At 41.0% G+C, this 18135-nt stretch overlaps 1 protein-coding gene across 26 annotated transcripts in view; it reads right to left on the reverse strand.

The window, feature by feature from the left end:
- The window catches only part of MYCBP2 (MYC binding protein 2), a 418792-nt gene that overhangs the window by 33072 nt on the left and 367585 nt on the right, over positions 1-18135 (reverse strand). For 23 of the 26 annotated variants that reach the window (XM_043534264.1, XM_043534248.1, XM_043534261.1 and 20 more), the window contains 7 exons: positions 14665-14825; positions 13393-13549; positions 12387-12611; positions 7517-7582; positions 4808-5047; positions 3802-3900; positions 294-374 (listed from right to left, as the gene is read on the reverse strand). In XM_043534264.1, coding sequence (XP_043390199.1) covers positions 294-374; positions 3802-3900; positions 4808-5047; positions 7517-7582; positions 12387-12611; positions 13393-13549; positions 14665-14825 — 1029 coding nt within the window. The remainder of the gene's footprint in view (positions 1-293; positions 375-3801; positions 3901-4807; positions 5048-7516; positions 7583-12386; positions 12612-13392; positions 13550-14664; positions 14826-18135) is intronic. The other 3 variants (XM_043534235.1, XM_037895466.2, XM_043534294.1) reach the window with 1 other exon arrangement.

The raw sequence follows: 18135 nt of genomic DNA on the forward strand, positions 1-18135 counted from the left end.
TTTGTTTCATGGTCTCTGTGTGTATATAATGTCTTCTGCAGTTTCCACGATATGCTATGCATCCGATGAAGTGAGCTGTAGCTCACGAAAGCTCATGCTCAAATAAACTGGTTAGTCTCTAAGGTGCCACAAGTACTCCTTTCCTTTTACGAATACAGACTAACACGGCTGTAACTCTGAAACCTGTCAAGTAAAAAAATGTCAAACAACAAAAAGATTTATAATTATGCTCTTTTCCAGTAGTTACAATTTAAGATAAAGATTTAACACTTCAAGAACTGTATTACACAAACCTGTTTTTGTAAATTTGTCAGTTTGCTCCTGCTGAATATGATTCCAACCATGTGCTCTTTCAGATCTGCATCTGAAGTTGCCTTTATAAGAAGCAGAAATAACATTAGATTAAGACTTTCTAAAGTATTTTCACACCAATGAATGTGGAATGTCAATCTATTCTATGCTAAAAGTGAACAGATTTTTGTAACATACTGATGTATAGCATAATGTTATGTAGCCAAGATAAATCAATTAGGAAAATTGGCACAGGTCAGCTGTGCTTCTTTCCTTCCTGGTATATAAGTAAAATATAAAAGGTCAGAGTACAGATACGCAGATACATCTCCAGCAAGCTCAGACAAATGAAATTCTGTCTTCTAAGACCTACCCTTATGAATTCAACTTAATACTGATCACCATTGATTAAGTCTTTAGAAACTAACGTAACACGGACCAGCTTTATGATCTTTACGTATTTTAAATTAAATGTCTCCAGAAGGAGAAACTCAACAATGAAAATAAAAATAAAATTCCATGATTTATAATATGTAAAGGCAACAAAAATCAGACAATGTATTTTTTCAGGATCTACCATAAATCATCTGCAGTTAATTTAGCACTTGTGAAATGTGCTGAACTGACAACACTGGAAACAGAAGTCCTGCCTTGCCACTGGGCCTTAACCCCGTTCTGGATGAACTACTTTAAGGAGTCATAAAAAATAACTTGCTCACTGGACTAAAAGCAAATCTTTTCAAGTGGGCCTGGGCTACTTAAAAAGCATCCGATGAAAACTATACTTTTAAGTTACTAGGAACTGGGACAGCTTTAAACCAGCAATATGGTAATGAAAGATTCCAAATGCTATTACCAGTCACGAGCCCATCACTTTCTATTAGTTTTAAATTCTAATATGATTTAACTTTGCCATAATTAATAATACATAATTCCACAATTTTCATGATTTTTAAAATATATCCATTTTTAAACAGATTTTATTATGACAATGGAAGGATGGAAGAGTGAGCAGGGGTCCTGTGGAATAAATAGCAAGTGATCATGCAATTAAAGACTACGTAATAATGCATATGCACGAGGGGACAAAATTATGGTTGCACAGGTGACCTTAACTCTGGCCTTTTTCTCTTTGGAATTTCCTAGACTTTTTCAAAAAGCAATAAAGACAGAACCAAATTCTCTCATATGCAACTGTAATAGACCTCCTGTCATTTATCTTCAGCAGTGTTTGAACCTTGGACCTTCTACACTTCACCACAAAACTGCACCACTTCAGCAAAAGGACTAACTATAACATCTGGCAGCATGAATAAGCCATTACCATCTGCACACCAGCCATTAGGAAGAGGATGCATAGCACCCTGAAACAGAGGGTTACACATGCATGAGTAGTCTTTAAGAAAGCACTGAATTTGGCAGAATCTTAACAGATTTTTCTTAATCCTTCTGATAGACAGTGTGGTGCAGTGGATGAGACTTGGTGTGATGGAGTGTCTACCACACCCAAGGCCTAAGAAGGAAGAAAGAGCCAATTAACCCTTTGCTAGGCTGCACCTAAAGAAGAGCCAGGGCTGATAAGGCCTTATGACTGAAGAAGCCCAGCTGAGGCTGGAGCTGGGACAGGCACAGAGAGAGAAGTTGGTGGTAAGAGGGGGCTGCAGGAAGGAACTTGCAGGCACTCCGTAGAGAGGAGGGGGGGATGGCAACAACAAGGGGGGAGTTCTAGCAGGAAGTAAGCCCTGAAATCCTTGGAATACAGACTCCTGCAAGAACCTGAGAGGGGTGAAACAGCCATAGGGAACAGAGGAAGCTCCACTGATAACCCAGAGTGCGGGCAGAGCTAGAGAAGAAAGGTAGGAAGGAGGCGAGGGAAATGGAAACAGTGTCTGGGACTGTGAAGACCATGCGTGCTAAACATAGGGTCCCTGGGCTGGAACCTGGAGTAGTAGATGGGTCCGGATTCCCCTACCAGCCCCTGGGAAAGTGGCAGAATGAGGACAGTAGACAACATGACTGCCTGAGACAGTTTATCCACTAGGACTTTGATACCCCAGAAAGGAAGAGCTATGATGACCTAGTCAGAGGGATCACCCTGAGTCATGAAGAGGAAGAGAGAGAGATCACATGGTGAGCAACTGAAAGAGGGGGCATCAGACTCATTGAGAACTATTCCCCAAATGACCCACAAGAAGGTGCCGCAGCAGTGAGCAGAGAACCCATGACACTTGGGTACGCCATATTGGAGAGCAGGGAAGAAATCCTTACCCCACTGTAGCCAATGAAATTTTTGTGATGAATTCAGTAAGGTGAGGATTTCATCCCTTGGTTCTATTCCCAGCTTGTAGAGTCTCTCAGTGGACCATGAGACCTTGTTCAACAATTAGGGCACAAAATTATTAACACCAGTTCATAGAAGGGAATGGATCTAAAACGCTTACTTCTCCAAATTCCCAGCCCAGCACACCTGCTCATAAACAAAAGGCTATTTTGTTTGAGGAGAAAGGGGAGGAGCAATGGAGGCAGCAGTCATGTGGTGGGTCCTATCAGGAGATTTAGCTCTGTATAGCATTCTCAAATGAGACACTGGGGAAGATAGTATGGATTGACTGTTGAGAAATTTTACCAGCAAGACTCAAGACAGCTCTATTGTACACAATGCAGACAGCAAATTGTGATTTTTTGACAGCTGATCTTAGCCAAATTATTTTCATGGGGCAACAAGTGCTTCCTCAACTCCAGAATGATCCCCATGCCAAATTCCTGCGCAAACCAATGTGATTTAGTGTTTACATAAAACAAGAAACAATGTATAACAGCAAGAGGGAGCGCCAGCATCTCCTACAATAAATAAGTAATTAGCTCTGAGTAGTTAGACAAAATTCAGAGACTTGATTCTTCTGCTTAATGTGATAGGTGTATGACTTCCATAATTGTTAGTATGATTTGTACTAGTGATACTCAGACCTCAGTGGTTCAGGAGCCAAATTAGCAATCATCATTACTCAAAAAAGAGCCACAGCGTGAATTCATTTCATTTACACACTCTCTATGTATAGTATATTATATTATTCTCACAACAAATTGACTGACAGAGTATTCTACAACTAGTTGTTAACATAGTAAAAGCATCCTGATTGATTAATAATTAAATCACACAGTTTTTTAATATCATGTGCTGCAAAGAGCCACAGGAGACACATTAAAGAGCCACTTGCGGCTCCCGAGCCTGTCTGAGTATCACTGATTCGTACCATTATTACAATGACTCTTTAATGAAAACCTACAGCCACAATTATAATCTAGTCATCAAAAGTATTAGTCACACAAAAATCCCTCTAATTATGTTTTTTTTAAAAATAGACCATGGCAGCAGTATAATATTGCTGGTATGTAAAGAATATCTGAGTAAGAGGATCTATTATGATATGAGTAAAATCAAAATAGACTGAAAAAACATCTTGGACAACTTATTTCAGTAAAATAATAATTGTAAAACATAAATAATACATTGTGTACTTTTTCTTCTCCTTCCGGGGAAGACAGCAGTGTTTTTTCTTCTTGTTCTGGGGTTGGCTCAGCATCTCCAGAGATGAGTTTTCCAAATACCTGTGAGAAGTTACAACAAAGGTTAAACAAAAGTTCAAAACTAGGCTCATATGGACATAAAACTTTTCGAGCTGATAAAATAAGGAGGGTTATACAGTCACTCTTTGTAGTTTAAAACAGATTAACATTGCTTAGTTTTGTGGACCATGTATCAGATTTTCTGATTGCTGGCAACAATATAGTAAAGAGGAGTCTGCACTGGCAGTCAGCATCAGAGAAATTTCAGCCGCTAACATTTGATTACAATATGTCACTGTTTTAAAAAGCCTGTTATTCTACATTTAAAATGTCTAGCTTGCTCTCCAATTTCTGTGATAATATCTATCACCAACACACATGATGGTTATTCAAAATGTCTGAATTTATATTATTTATATTCCATTAGCACCGAAAGGCCCTGATCAGGATCTTTATGCTATGTACTGTCTGAACACAAATAAAGACAACCTCTCCCCTGAAAAGTTTACAGTCTAAAATGACAAGATAAACAAGAAAGAGATACAGCATATTTTTTTAAATGAGTTAGCGGGTGTGGACAAAAGGAAGGAATGGGGAAAAAACATGGGAGAGGAATATAAAGTAGTATGTTGTTGGTAGTGTAAAGAAATGAGGTTTTGCAGGACAGTGGATTGTTTAAACCAAAGAAAGGCAAAAGAAACAAATCAACTGTAAATCAGTACAATGGAAAAGCTCCAGAAGGAAATTTACTTCATCAACATGTTTAATCACTGTATGAAGTAGTAATTCAAGTTCTTTTCTACCATAGCTATCTACCACTCTACCACCACCCCCCACACAGAAAAAAAAAACAATAGCCTTCTTCTTTTTAAAAAGAATGAGTAATTAAATCTCAGCAGCTTTCATGTTCTCCAGTGATTCACCATATGAGATAGTTGCAATGTCCTACCTGGGATGTAATAAGGCGGAATACTCGCAGTGTCTCAGCTTCACAGTTTCTTTGCTGAGCTACACTTGCTGAGATCTGGCCTGCAATTTTAATGCTTTCCCCATCTTTCCATCCTAGTACTTTCACTTGTCGAACTCTTAGTGTGTTCTCTGGGCCCTTCAATTCAATTTTGATGATGTGATTATCTCCACCAGGAAGTTCACTTGTTACCCAGCCAATGTGTCTTGAATCCAAATCAACCTGATGAACGGGAATACAAAGATGTGACTTTGAAACACAGTATCAGGCTAACTGAGTCACTTACTCCTGGTGAGTTATTGGTACAAATTATCCAGCATACAGTGTAGAAACCAATTATAGCTTAGGTGACACACAAATGTCTGTTCTGAACAACAAGATTACAAATCTTCTTTTACTATAAAACTATCAATCTTCACAGGTTAAGATTTCAAAGTTCAAATTATAAATAAAAAAGACACGTAACTATTCATTTTCTTCTCACTTTTAAAGCCCAGTTTAAAAAAAATCAGTAAAAAGTCATTTTTGTTGGTTATCCAGTTGTACCAGAGTCTATTTCATGCTCTCAGCAGCAATTTATAAACGTGTAAGTCACTTTGATGTAAAGTTCTTTCACTTTCTGTAAGAAAAGTAGTTGTCTAAAGTATAAAACATGGTTAAAAGCACTTAATTTTTCAAATTCTGTGTCAGACAAAAAAAACAAAACAAAACAGAAATACAGGTTGAAATCCTGACCCTACTGAAGTCAGTGGCTAATATCCCATTTACTTTTTAATGGAGCCAAGATTTCATCTCAAGTGTGTTTTTTTTAAATCACAGAAAACAGTATTTAGGTTCCATTTAAAACAAGATTCAAAGTTCTCTGGAGAAAAAAGTTAATGAAAAGCAATAATAATTATACTGTTTGGATAAGTCATCCACAAAAAGAAACTAACCTGATAGTAATTATAATTCTTTGAGATGCGTAGAGTGAATAACTGTTTCTTCTTCTGAGTGCTTATCCATATATGTATTCACTGTGTCTATCAAGCAGGGATCTAGATTGTAGGAGGTAAGTGCTAGGAGTCTATCTACATAGTGATTGTGGGACAGCCCTGTAGAATTTAGCATCCCATTTGGATGTCTCCAAAAGAGAGTAGTGCTGGGAAAATGTATGTATTGAGGACCAGGTAACTGCCCTACATATGTTCTAAATAGGGGCATGTCTCAAGAAAGCAACTGTTTTTGCCTCTGCACCAGTCAAGTGCGCTGTTGCCTGGGCCCTAGTCAAATGAGCTGTGACCACTATAGGTGAGGTAACTGTCCCACTTTACTCAGCACTGATGATACCTCAGCTGGAATACAGTGTCCAATTCAGGGTGCCATACTTTAGGAAAGATGTGGACAAACTGGAGAGAGTCCACAGAGGAACAAAAATAATAAAAGGTTTAGAAAATCTAACCTGTGATGAAATGCTAAAAAACTGGGCATGTTTAGTTTTGAGAAAAAGACTGAGAGGGGACCCTGAAGGAAGGACAAGTAGTAACAGGCTTAATCTGAAGCAAGGAAGATTTAGGTTAGATATGAGGTAAACTTTTTTAACTATAAGGGTAGTTAAGCTCTGGAATAGGCTTCCAAGGGAGGCTGTGGAATGGAGGTTTTTAAGTACAGGTTGGACAAATACCTGTCAGGGATGGTCTAAATTTACTGGGTCTTACCTCAAATAAAGGGAAGCTGGACTTGATAACTTCTCGAGCTTCTTTCCAGCCCTACATTTCTGTGGCTCTATGATTCTATATGGCCAATAATGGTCATACTAAAAACACATTTAGCAAGAAAAGGGTTCTAGATGTTGTTTACAAATGTGGAGGGATGAACTGACAGTGATGCCAATAAGGAGGGAGTACCACATCCTGGCACACAGCACATCAAGGACACTATTGCCCATTAGCTTATAAAACAAAAAGTAGAAGCCTTAAAAAGATAGAAGGTGTCTGATCTTCCACTTAGTTCAAGACTCAAAAAGAAGTTGCCAGTGCTTAAACAACTAGTAGGATCAAAGTAACAACACCAATCTACCACTTTTTTCTTCGAAGCTACAGTAAACAATATAAGGCAGACATAATATGATCATGACTGCTCAAAAACAGTGTGGAAACATACTGTGGTATTCTGAAGAAACTACAAGTGATAGAGAATTCCTGCTAGGAGTTTGTTTCCACAGGAGGGAATTACAGTAATCGAGTTTCATGGTCCTGACAGCTTTTGCAAAATCACCATAGATTAATAGAGGAGCAGATTGTGCAAATTGCACAATTAACCCCTCCCCCCCAAACCTCTGTACAATGTCTAACACAAAGCTTTCTATGGAAAGGGCATTGCTCAAAAGTGATGACAATATCTTAACAAGAAAGGATGGTCTTGTGGTATGAAGTTTAAAGCACACTGGCTTGCAACTGACTTCCTATGAGACTCTGACAAGCCATGAAATCTCACTAGGGTTCAATTTCTCCATATGTAAAGAAGTAATTAACTTCCCAGGGTGTTGTGAGGCTTAATTTGTTAAACAGTTGTAAAGCATTTTGAGATTTATGGTAACACGTGTAAACTACTTCCTCAGATGGGCTGTGTGGTATACATACAAAGGATTATTATTTTTATCATTAACAAGACCTGTTATTTTTACATGAAGCAACATTTGTTATCAGTTACCTGCTTTATTCTGCAAAGATCTTCTACTGCTTTACCAGTCAAGAAAGTAATTGAAGTCACTTTGTTCTGCGACAGACAAGCAAAATCAAAAAGACAAATAAAAACCTCCACAATTAATTCTGAAGGTGAGTAGCATTAGGGTAATTTCTTCCATATTAACATTATGGAGTGCCTTTTCAGAGAGACAGGATTAATGGAGTTAAAACACAAGATATCTGTATGTCTAAGGCAACCTAAAGTTCTCATTACATACAAAAGTAGAAACAAGAAAGTGTATAAATAAAAAAAAATGAAAGTGATTTTATATTGAAAACTTAGGACAATGAAGAATTGCAGAAAAGTTCCATTTAAATCTGCAACCTCTTCTTTTTGCATCACTATGTGCCCTTGAAATGAGGACATATACGAAACACTGCAATTACAGATCTACCAGTATGGTTACATACTACATGCAAACACCCTGTGTACTCCATGGCAATGCTGCTGGATTCTGGGGCACTCCATACACCAGACTAGAGCTACCTTCTATGCTTCTACGGACACAACATTCTGAAGATTCATAGCAGGCTGCGCAGGGGGGACAGAAGGATGGTGAAGAAATTTGGCAGCATGTGACCACCAGAAGAAGAAAGGGGAGAGTCCATGTACGAGCAACGCAGATACAGGTAAGCAACCATTTTCATGTTCTCTACTCAGGTACTAATGTGGAGAGTGGACTAGATGATACATCTGAGGGAAGGGAACAGAAGGAGACTCCACTGAATGGAAGGCATGAGATGCACTGTCCAGGGGATGGGGGTTACACGACCACCGCTCCCAAGAGAAGGAGGTGGGTGGTGTTGGTCGGGGACTCTCTCCTCAGGGGGACTGAGTCATCTATCTGCCACCCCGACCGGGAAAACCGAGAAGTCTGCTGCTTGCCAGGAGCTAGGATTCACGATGTGACGGAGAGACTGCCGAGACTCATCAAGCCCTCGGATCGCTACCCCTTCCTGCTTTTCCACATGAGTACCAATGATACTGCCAAAAATGACCTTGAGCGTATCACTGCAGACTACGTGGCTCTGGGAAGAAGGATAAAAGAGTTTGAGGCGCAAGTGGTGTTCTCGTCCATCCTCCCCGTGGAAGGAAAAGGCCTGGGTAGAGACCGTCGAATTGTGGAAGTCAATGAACGGCTACGCAGGTGGTGTCGGAGAGAAGGCTTTGGATTCTTTGACCACAGGATGGTGTTCCAAGAAGGAGGAGTGCTAGGCAGAGACAGGCTCCACCTAACGAAGAGAGGGAAGATCACCTTCGCAAGCAGGCTAGCTAACCTAGTGAGGAGGGCTTTAAACTAGGTTCACCGGGGGGAGGAGAACAAAGTCCTGACGTAAGTGGGGATGTGGGATACCAGGAGGAAGCATGATCAGGAAAGCACGAGAGGGGAGGGCTCCTGCCTCATACTGAGAAAGAGGGACGATCAGTGAGTTATCTCAAGTGCCTATACACAAATGCAAGAAGCCTGGGAAACAAGCAGGGAGAACTGGAAGTCCTGGCACAGTCAAGGAATTATGATGTGATTGGAATAACAGCGACTTGGTGGGATAACTCACATGACTGGAGTACTGTCATGGATGGATATAAACTGTTCAGGAAGGACAGGCAGGGCAGAAAAGGTGGCGGAGTTGCATTGTATGTAAGAGAGCAGTATGACTGCTCAGAGCTCCAGTATGAAACTGCAGAAAAACCTGAGAGTCTCTGGATTAAGTTTAGAAGTGTGAGCAACAAGGGTGATGTCCTGGTGGGAGTCTGCTATAGACCACCAGACCAGGGGGGTGAGGTGGATGAGGCTTTCTTCTAGCAACTGACAGAAGTTACTAGATCGCAGGCCCTGGTTCTCATGGGAGACTTCAATCACCCTGATATCTGCTGGGAGAGCAATACAGAGGTGCACAGACAATCCAGGAAGTTTTTGGAAGTGTAGGGGACAATTTCCTGGTGCAAGTGCTGGGGAACTAACTAGGGGCAGAGCTCTTCTTGACCTGCTGATCACAAACCAGGAAGAATTAGTAGGGGAAGCAAAAGTGGATGGGAACCTGGGAGGCAGTGACCATGAGATGGTCTAGTTCAGTATCCTGAAACAAGGAAGAAAGGAGAGCAGCAGAATACTGACCCTGGACTTCAGAAAAGCAGACTTTGACTCCCTCAGGGAACTAATGGGCAGGATCCCCTGGGAGAACAACATGAGAGGGAAAGGAGTCCAGGACAGCTGGCTGTATTTTAAAGAATCCTTATTGAGGTTACAGGGACAAACCATCCCGATGTGTAGAAAGATTAGTAAATATGGCAGGCGACCAGCTTGGCTTAACAGTGAAATCCTTGCTGATCTTAAACACAAAAAAGAAGCTTACAAGAAGTGGAAGACTGGACAGATGACCAGGGAGGAATATAAAAATATTGCTCAGGCATGCAGGAGTAAAATCAGGAAGGCCAAATCACACTTGGAGTTGCAGCTAGCAAGAGATGTTAAGAGTAACAAGAAGGGTTTCTTCAGGTATGTTAGCAACAAGCAGAAAGTCAAGGAAAAGTGTGGAGGCACTGAATGAGGGAGGCAAACTAGTGACAGAGGATGTGGAAAAAGCTAATGTACTCAATGCTTTTTTTGCCTCTGTCTTCACGAACGAGTTCAGCTCCCAGACTACTGCATTGGGCAGCACAGCATGGGGAGGAGGTGACCAGCCCTCTGTGGAGAAAGAAGTGGTTTGGGACTATTTAGAAAAGCTGGAAGAGCACAGGTCCATGGGGCCGGATGTGCTGCATGGGAGAGTGCTAAAGGAGTTGGCGGATGTGATTGCAGAGCCATTGGCCATTATCTTTGAAAACTCATGGCGATCAGGGAAGGCCCTGGATGGCTGGCAAAAGGCTAATGTAGTGCCCATCTTTAAAAAAGGGAAGAAGCAGGATCTGGGGAACTACAGGCCAGTCAGCCTCACCTCAGTCCCTGGAAAAAATCAAGGAGCAGGTCCTCAAGGAATCAATTCTGAAGCACTTAGAGGAGAGGAAAGTGATCAGAAACAGTCAGCATGGATTCACCAAGGGCAAGTCATGCCTGACTAATCTAATTGCCTTCTATGACGAGATAACTGGCTCTGTGGATGAGGGGAAAGCAGTGGACGTGTTATTCCTTGACTTTAGCAAAGCTTTTGACACAGTCTCCCACAGTATTCTTGCCAGCAAGTTAAAGAAGTATGGGCTGGATGAATGGACTATAAGGTGGAGAGAAAGCTGGCTAGATTGTCAGGCTCAACGAGCAGTGATCAATGGCTCCATGTCTAGTTGGCAGCTGGTATCAAGTGGAGTGCCCCAAGGGTTGGTCCTGGGGACGGTTTCGTTCAATATCTTCATTAATGGCGTGGACTGCAGCCTCAGCAAGTTTGCAGATGACTCTAAACTGGGGGGAGAGATAGATACGCTGGAGGATAGGGATAGGATACAGAGGGCCCTAGACAAATTAGAGGATTGGGCCAAAAGAAATCTGATGAGGTTCAACAAGGATAAGTGCAGAGTCCTCCACTTAGGATGGAAGAATCCCATGCACCGCTACAGACTAGGGACCAAATGGCTAGGCAGCAGTTCTGCAGAAAAGGACCTAGGGGTTACAGTGGACGAGAAGCTGGATATGAGTCAGCAGTGTGCCCTTGTTGCCAAGAAGGCCAATGGCATTTTGGGCTGCATAAGTGGGGGTATTGCCAGCAGATCGAGGGACATGATCGTTCCCCTCTATTTGACATTGGTGAGGCCTCATCTGGAGTGCTGTGTCCAGTTTTGGGCCCCACATACAAGAAGGATGTGGAAAAATTGGAAAGCGTCCAGCCGGGGGCAACAAAAATGATTAGAGGACTGGAACACATGACTTATGAGGAGAGGCTGAGGGAACTGGGATTGTTTAGTCTGCGGAAGAGAAGAATGAGGGGGGATTTGATAGCTGCTTTCAACTACCTGAAAGGGGGTTCCAAAGAGGATGGATCTAGACTGTTCTCAGTGGTAGCAGATGACAGAACAAGGAGTAATGGTCTCAAGGTGCAGTGGGGGAGGTTTAGGTTGGATAGTAGGAAAAACTTTTTCCACTAGGAGGGTGATGAAGCACTGGAATGAGTTACCTAGGGAGGTGGTGGAATCTCCTTCCTTTGAAGTTTTTAAGATCAGGCTTGACAAAGCCCTTGCTGGGATGATTTAGTTGGGGATTGGTCCTTCTTTGAGCGGGGGTTGGACCAGATGACCTCCTGAGGTCCCTTCCAACCCTGATATTCTATGATTCTATACCATAGCAGCTTCAGATATACTAAAAAGTTGAGGTTTTAAATTCAATAAATCAGTGCAGTATTCCTTGTATCATTTAATTTTATATTAAGTCCAATGTATTTTACACAGCCCCTAAATTTAAACATTCAGTGTGTTACAAATAACGTGTCAGTTTTCAGGAGAAAAAGTAGAAATTGTGGCAATAGGACAGGAGACAGTCATGATCTTCTGGTACTTGGGGAGGCAAAGGATGCCATTTGGGATTGTAGGAACAAACTCTCCAAAACAATTAGCAGGAAAACAGTTAATAGTATGGATATTTAAATTCTAATCTTTAGGTTTCAAAGGTAACAACCCACCGAGAATGAGGCTTACTTTACATTCTGTTTATGTTTGGAAGCTTTTCTTCATAACCAAAAAAATTAGAAACTTAATGTCTCAAAATGAGATTTAGATTCTGGAGTAGAATTCTGAACCAAACAGGATGGCAAAAGTGGTGGGGAGGAGGACACTAATAAAATCTGTGACTGAATAATACACAAGGCCCTGGCTATGCACTTTTAGTGAAGACAGACAATTTTTCTCTTACCCCAAGATCTCGGGAGTTGTCTACATGAACAGAGACATAGCGAGCATTGATTCCTTTGACACAATTAATTGTGATGTTCTTAGTTTTATTTTTGTCTTCATCTCCTGACTCCCAGAAGGTTTCTGTAGACCCATCTGTCAAACTGCCAATCATGGCAGGTCGGCTTGATGTTTTGATGTCAACAATGCTGGTTAGGTCTTTTAGGCAAATTACTATACACAGTTCCTGTATCAAAAAGATGATTCAAAACCTCAGAAATGAAGCCCAAGTAAAAAAATGTCTAACAGACTTTTTAAAGGAATACTTATTAAGATGAATACACTCTCTAAATTAAAAGAAGAAACCTGTCACAATGAGTAAGTTACATGATCAAAGCTCCTGGTTTATTGAGCTCCAGCCACCAGAGGAAATACCATTGAGAACAGTTTCAGTTGCTAAAAAGTGTATTAAGAATTGGAAACAATGCTCAGCTTATTTTCTCCTACTCAATTCCCATACCCTCTCTTTACTGTACTTTCCTTTGTAAGTGCTCATTAAAAAGCAGCAATGTGTGCCTTCAAAAGAACAAAAGGAGAGAGAAGAAATGTGAGGAAGAAGGGACCGTGAATAAGTGGAGGTAGGAAAAAGAACATGAGTTTTAAAAGCAATTTTTGAATGAATTTAAATTCAAACATAAAAGGCCCTCCTGCTCCTGACCCTAGCAACCAGTAACAGAAAGTAGGAATGGTCACTACTCCAAAAATTTGAATGAGGTTCAGGTTGAGGGGTAATATTTGAATTTTTAAATCTAAATATAACAATCGGAATATCATCCACAAAGGCCCTGATCATGATAGATATTTGTTACTGAAATAAAATATTTAAATAAATGGCAATTATTATTAATACATTTATATGTAATAAAGTATGATTGCTGAAAACTAAAACAGCTTGATTATAGTGCTGAAGGTTATCTACTAATTCATTTTGATCTACAACTTGTGATATTTACTGATATAAAACTTGCCTGACTCATGGTTTCAAAGCCAGATTGTATACTGATACTAAAGCTCTCCTCACTATCTCCATCATCAGATTTGGACAAAATGTTGTTAATATGATGAAAGACATTGCTCTGATGCAGGAACTGGTGGTCAGACTGTTTGAATTTGAGGCTCCAACATCTGAAAACATTAAAAATAAGTTTATTAAAAGATGTTTTCAATATAAGTGCACTCTTGCAAGCACCATTAGTATTTACCGTATATACTCGTTCATAAGCCGAATATTGCTGGTAAAAAAGCGACGCATCAAAGAGTGGGGGTTGGCTTATAAATGGGTCCACACCAAAATTTGATGATTTTAAACTCTATGAAATCATTGAATTGAATATCTATACATTGTCGTTTTGTTTGCCTGGAGCGTCTGCAGGCATGGAGCCTCTCAGCTCCCTGTGTCCGCAGTCCGCAGGCCTCCCGCAGCTCCCATTGGCTGGGAACAGCGAACTGCGGACACAGGGAGCTGAGAGGCTCCATGCCTGAAGACGCTCCAGGTAAACAAAACGTCCCAACCCGCCAGTGGCTTACCCTAATGGGCTGTGAGCCAAAGTTTGCCAATCCCTGAAATATAGGGTCGGCTATGAAAGGGTCAGACAGTTTTTATTATTTTTACCTATCCATCTTTGGGGGTTGGCGTATAAAAGAATGGGCTAATGAATGAGTAAATACGGTACATTATTTTAATTATTGCATAATTTTAAAAATTTAAGCTTTATAAACGTTTTGAAAGGAAACATCAGGATCAGAAACATATTGTGTATCATTTTGAAGACGGCAAGAAGAAATATTCGTTAGCACTGCGAAAAGTCTAAAGCAGGAATATTTGTTATAGTCACACGAGAGTTGAATTCAATAATAATTATTCCATATATTCCTTTATGGTAGCTATAATAGCAAAATGAAGAATATGGAAAATTTTGGGGAATAGCCAAATGACAGATTTTTCAAACAAAAGGTATTTAAGCTATATACGGCTTATGCATGTACATTAAAGAACACAGTGATCTAATTATTTTTACACTAAAAGTAATGGACATGGTACAAAACTTAAAATCAAATACATTTTTCTCTATAAACCCCTTGTTTATGCCAGGGTTAAATAAATATATTTTTTCTCCTTTTTAAAATAGCATACCAGGCACTTCAGACTTCTAAAATACATTACAAAATCTTCTAATGAGTTAGTTTACAATGCTTGGATGTGTTGGGCCTTTCAGAGTTTTCCCCTATTTTGTACCTACCTTAGGGCCATTTGTTGCAATGAACTACCACTGGGGAGAGACATCATAAGATCAGAGATGGTCTGAAGCAGACGATGGAAAGTATGGGGCAATGGATGAGCTGCTTCACCAGCGATCACTATATCTGACAGTGGATGTTCACATACTCTTGTGTCTTTCTCCTAAGATTCAAAGGAAATATGTTACACTGGCTCTGTTATTAAGTGGCTTTCAGAAAATAAATATATATAGACAGACAAAAACAACATTAAAACAGTTCAGGTTGAGAGTTTATACAAATAATTTAGAATAAAATATATCCTAGGGATGTTGTGACTATTCCCAAACGAATTGTTATAAACTGCCGGAAAGACAGAGATAAAGTTAACATTAAAAGAAATCTAAAGAGGTTAAAATACAGAAACGCACAATTAGGATTGACACCATGCAATATAAGCATTTTAGAGTTTGTGGTCCCGCATTAGTTTAAACTGATATTTTAAAGTCCCATTAGCTTTTTTCTTTCCATCCTCCCAGTGTCCCTACCAAGCAGAGTGAAGGTTGTTTGGGTGCCTAAATCTGCAATGCTATACCTTACCATACTTCATTTCTTTTTTAAACTTAACTCTGAATTTCCTGGATTTATTAAAAAAAACTTGGTTTTTTTACAACATTTTTAAAATGTATTTTATCTTAAAATTACTGAAACATATTCGCAAAAAGAAAAGGAGTACTTGTGGCACCTTAGAGACTAACCAATTTATTTGAGCATAAGCTTTCGTGAGCTACAGCTCACTTCATAGTATGCATCCGATGAAGTGAGCTGTAGCTCACGAAAGCTTATGCTCAAATAAATTGGTTAGTCTCTAAGGTGCTACAAGTACTCCTTTTCTTTTTGCAAATACAGACTAACACGGCTGTTACTCTGAAACCTGAAACATATTCTTAACCTTCTTACCAACTTAATATAGTTTTTGTCTGGGAATTTCCCAGGCTTTTTTTAAAATCGAAAATTTCATACATGAACAAGAACAAGAAACTGAAAAGAGAATGTTACCACATGATATTTCTAATTATTTTAAAATATGAAATATCAACGTTAATTTTTTTGGAAAAATTAAACAGGTTATGGCCCAATTCATCAGTATGTACCAGCTGTTCTATGCCACTCTGGAGCAGTAAAAAGCGGAAGCCCACTGGTCCATTAAGCCGTGTTTACAGCTGCTTCTTTTTTCCCCCCCTCATCTGAGTAGCACAAACCAGCTGGAGTGTACACCCCAATTTCTCCCCTCCTTGTCTTCCAAACCACCCCTGCCTCTTGTACCTCTTTACAAACCCTTCAACACATCATCCTAATCTACCCCCTACTTCCCATCCCGCACATTGACATGAAGCATAGGCTCCTGAAGAGACAAAATCCCTTGCTTTACCCGCCACTCCGTGTATACTCTACAACCTAAGAAGGATGTGCCTGGGGTTATAGTCTTTGTCGGAAGTGGGGAGTTGAACTACATCTCCTCCCCCACCCCCCCCCCCCGGTCCCTTTCACCTTTCCCCTGTCCTACTACCATAAGGGAGGCTAAAACATTTTGAGAAACCATGACTAGCATTGTCAATACTGTGCTTGTCCAGAATATGAACAGTCCACAACTAGGCTTTCAGACACCTGAGATGAAGCCTGGCAAATAACCCACAAGTGCCAGGCAGGACTGTACGGACATCCTGGAGCTCATTTGGATTTTCTGTATGAGTCCACTAATGGAGAGGATGTAACCGTCTGGTAAGCAATGTAACATTATTCAGCCTCGCCCTGCCCTGATAGACTCTATTGACTCCGTGGGTTCCAGGGTGGATTTCTCCAGGTTCACTCTGAGACTCAACTTCTCAAACAGATGCAGAAGCATGGTGGTTTCTTCTTGTATTTCCTGGTAAGATCATAGCTTTAGGAGCTAAGTATGTAAGGGTAAACCATCCCTCCTTGATAGCGAAAGTGAACTGCAGTCATCACCAATATCTTGGTGAACACTCTTGGTGCCATCGAGAGTCCAAAGAGGAGAAATCTGTACTGGTTATTTTGTTGGCCACCCACAAATCTCAGGAATCTCCTGTGTGCTGGATGTATGTCCACATGAAAAACAGGTACTCTGAGATTGAGGGCAATGAACCAATTGTCTGGATCCAGAGACAGGACAATTGACCATAGGGTCACATTCTGAACTTTAGGTGGCAGATGAAACTTTTCACCTCTGTGAGGTCCAGAATGAGTCTCCATCCCCTTGTCTTCTTGGAGTCAAGGAAGTACCGCAAGTAAAAAGGAGTACTTGTGGCACCTTAGAGACGAACAAATTTATTTGAGCATAAGCTTTCGTGAGCTACAGCACAGCTCACAAAAGCTTATGCTCAAATAAATTTGTTCGTCTCTAAGGTGCCACAAATACTCCTTTTCTTTTTGCGGATACAGACTAACGTGGCTGCTAGTCTGAAACCTACCTCAAGTAGAATCTCTGTCCCCTTATTGCTAGAGATACTAGTTGTATCACTCCTAGTTTGTGTGGTGTTTCCCGGTCCTCTTCCAGGGGGGTTTGAAGTGATTATGCCACCCTCTTAAGCAAGACTTGGAAGGCCTTAGAATCATCAGGGCACAGGTGGAGAAGCTGGAATCACTGCCTTATCTGGGGAAGAGGAGAAAAAGGTCACCAGTTAAGAATCCTCCTGTTTTTGTTGCTTGTCTTCCTCATGCTGCTGAAATTATGCCTCTTGATAAGGCTGAAGAAGCTCTTCTCTCCTCTGGGAGCTCTGGATCTCCTTGGGTTCCTTATCTCATGAGGTGACTATATCGGCCAGTAGTCTCATGGATATCCTGGGCCCCAATGCTGCCATTGCAGAATTTCATAACCCCATGGCATAGGTCTGGATGCCAGAAGCTATACGGAGGGTATTCTCTCATGTGAGAATAGTGAGATACCGTGGAGACTCCCAATGTTCTGTCCAGCCTGAGTCTCCTTAAGGGACCCTAGGGGGCAAAGTCCGGGAGTAGGTGTGTCCAATAGCTCTTTTCTGTCTCTGAAGATTTGGAATCTGGATCCAGCGGGGGAGCCCTTAAGACTGGAAGAGGCAGTGATGATCTGTCTCTTCTCATTGACGGTACTGGTCCGGCTTGACCCCTACTTGTAGACAGGGACAAAGAGAGGTACTGCAGGGATACCAATACTGGCTGAAGTCCTGGTTCTAAGTGTTGAGGTCTTCAAAGAAGTGGTGATGCCACTTTCAGGAGCACTAAAAGGTAGCTTGCAGCCAAGAACTAAGCCTGAGTCAATGGAGTCATGTCCCTGGCTCAGGCCACATCGGATCCAGTGGTGCTGATGTGGGTTACAGTGCTGAAGAAGCAGTCCGAATACTGTAGGGTGCTGCTGTTTTGCCCTGTGAGGAAGTCCCAGTGTGCTTCTTCCCAGTACTGGTTGGTCCTGCTATGGACCAGGAAGCTCCCAATGA

The sequence above is a fragment of the Chelonia mydas genome, chromosome 1 (genome assembly GCF_015237465.2).
Source record: "Chelonia mydas isolate rCheMyd1 chromosome 1, rCheMyd1.pri.v2, whole genome shotgun sequence".
Lineage (NCBI taxonomy): Eukaryota > Metazoa > Chordata > Testudines > Cheloniidae > Chelonia > Chelonia mydas.